General features: G+C 42.7%; 1 protein-coding gene across 1 annotated transcript in view; it reads left to right on the forward strand.

Annotated features, from left to right (window-relative positions):
* LOC114050557 (homeobox protein Hox-A9) overlaps positions 1-1,665 on the forward strand; it is a 3,559-nt gene extending 1,894 nt beyond the window's left edge. Inside the window, exon 2 of the mRNA XM_027872339.1 lies at positions 245-1,665. Coding sequence (XP_027728140.1) covers positions 245-483 — 239 coding nt within the window. The 3' untranslated portion in view covers positions 484-1,665. The remainder of the gene's footprint in view (positions 1-244) is intronic.

Below are 1,665 nucleotides of genomic sequence, written 5' to 3' on the forward strand. Positions count from 1 at the left end.
ACACACACACACACACACACACACACACACACACACACACACGCTGTCTTGGGAAATAAGAAAGGAACGTTCTAACCCTCGATCTCCCGGGATTTTCCCCAAAGGCCCCCCCACCCCTAAATTGGGTGAGGCTGGGTGGGCACTGCTGCTCTTCTTGTAGATTCTTATCTTATTATAATCGCCACGGGGGGAAAATTTCTCATGCTATCTTGTCTTCTCCCATTCCCCTCCACCCCCACCCTAGACAACCCAGCTGCGAACTGGCTGCACGCAAGATCCACCCGAAAAAAGCGCTGTCCCTACACCAAGCACCAAACGCTAGAACTGGAGAAGGAATTCTTGTTTAATATGTATCTCACCAGGGACCGCAGATATGAAGTGGCAAGACTCCTCAACCTCACCGAAAGACAAGTCAAAATATGGTTTCAAAATAGAAGAATGAAAATGAAGAAAATTAACAAAGACAGAGCAAAGGACGAATAATGTGACCCAGGTTGATAGGAAGGCTGGGGGAAGATCTTCCCCCGCTCCATTCCTTCCCCCCTCCCCAGCCTCCACGATCCCCAAACAATACGACTGTATCCAGGCCTCATTCCCTCCCCTTTCCCTTCTTTCCCTCTTCCCCAATCCCTATCATTCATAAGAGTGTACCTTGTCACGGTAGCACGGGGGTCTTGCCCAGGCTGTGGCGGAGGTACTGTAAGCTTTTTCATTTTCTATCCTAGGACAAAAAAAAGGGGGCATTAGTGCTGTATGACTGTGTGTGTTGGCTTGTATTGAAAAAAAAAAAGAAAAAGAAAAGAAAATAAGAAATCTACCTGTTCCTTACCTATGGAAAAAAATTAACTACCTTTTTCCTAATGCACAACTCTCTGGACAGACTGTAGAGTGTAATGTGTGTAGTTCTTTGATTTGCTCTGTGCGCAGCGGAGACGGCTGCTGTAATACTTGAACATGTGTTTGTTTGTGGTTAATCATTGTTCGTGAATCCACTTTTGTGCTCGGGTGCCGGCCCTACCGGTTGTCATCCCGGACGCTAGGAATCTCATTCGAACTCAGGTTGTTGAGGAGAAATGTGGCAAAGGGTCTAGCTCTGTAGTGTAATAAGTCTTTCTTCTGTATAACTAGACAGTTCACCTTTGATTGTAATATAAATAGAGAGAGTATATAAAATAATATCACCCCAGTCAAAGAAAAAAAATTAAAAGAAAAAAAGAAACAAACAGAAGCTCGTTGGGCTGGGAGGGAATCCGTGGACTCCATAGCCTCTCCCCAACGTCTTTCCAATTGGGACATTTTAGTCTGTACAGTTGATCTCTAGTACTGTCTTGTCAGTTGTATATAATCTATATATTAAAGGGAAAAAAAAAAGTAAATACTCAGACGAGCTTGAATCTTGTTTTTGCACCAGTGAAGCCGTTTTCAGATTTAGGAGTTATTTGTCCACGTGAAGAAGGTAACTAACTACCTATAGTTTACGTTTAATTTTAATGAGGGGGGAACGAATGCTTATTGTAATGGAGTTAATTTTATTGATAATAAATTATGCGCTATGAAACCTGCCATTGGGCTATCGTAGATTTGTATCACTTGAAATTCGAGAACTTGTGTTGAGACAGAACAATAAATACACTGTATATTTTGCAAGAGTTACCTCATGGCCTA

The sequence above is a fragment of the Vombatus ursinus genome, unplaced genomic scaffold (assembly GCF_900497805.2).
Source record: "Vombatus ursinus unplaced genomic scaffold, bare-nosed wombat genome assembly UNPS02014799.1, whole genome shotgun sequence".
NCBI classification, from domain to species: domain Eukaryota; kingdom Metazoa; phylum Chordata; class Mammalia; order Diprotodontia; family Vombatidae; genus Vombatus; species Vombatus ursinus.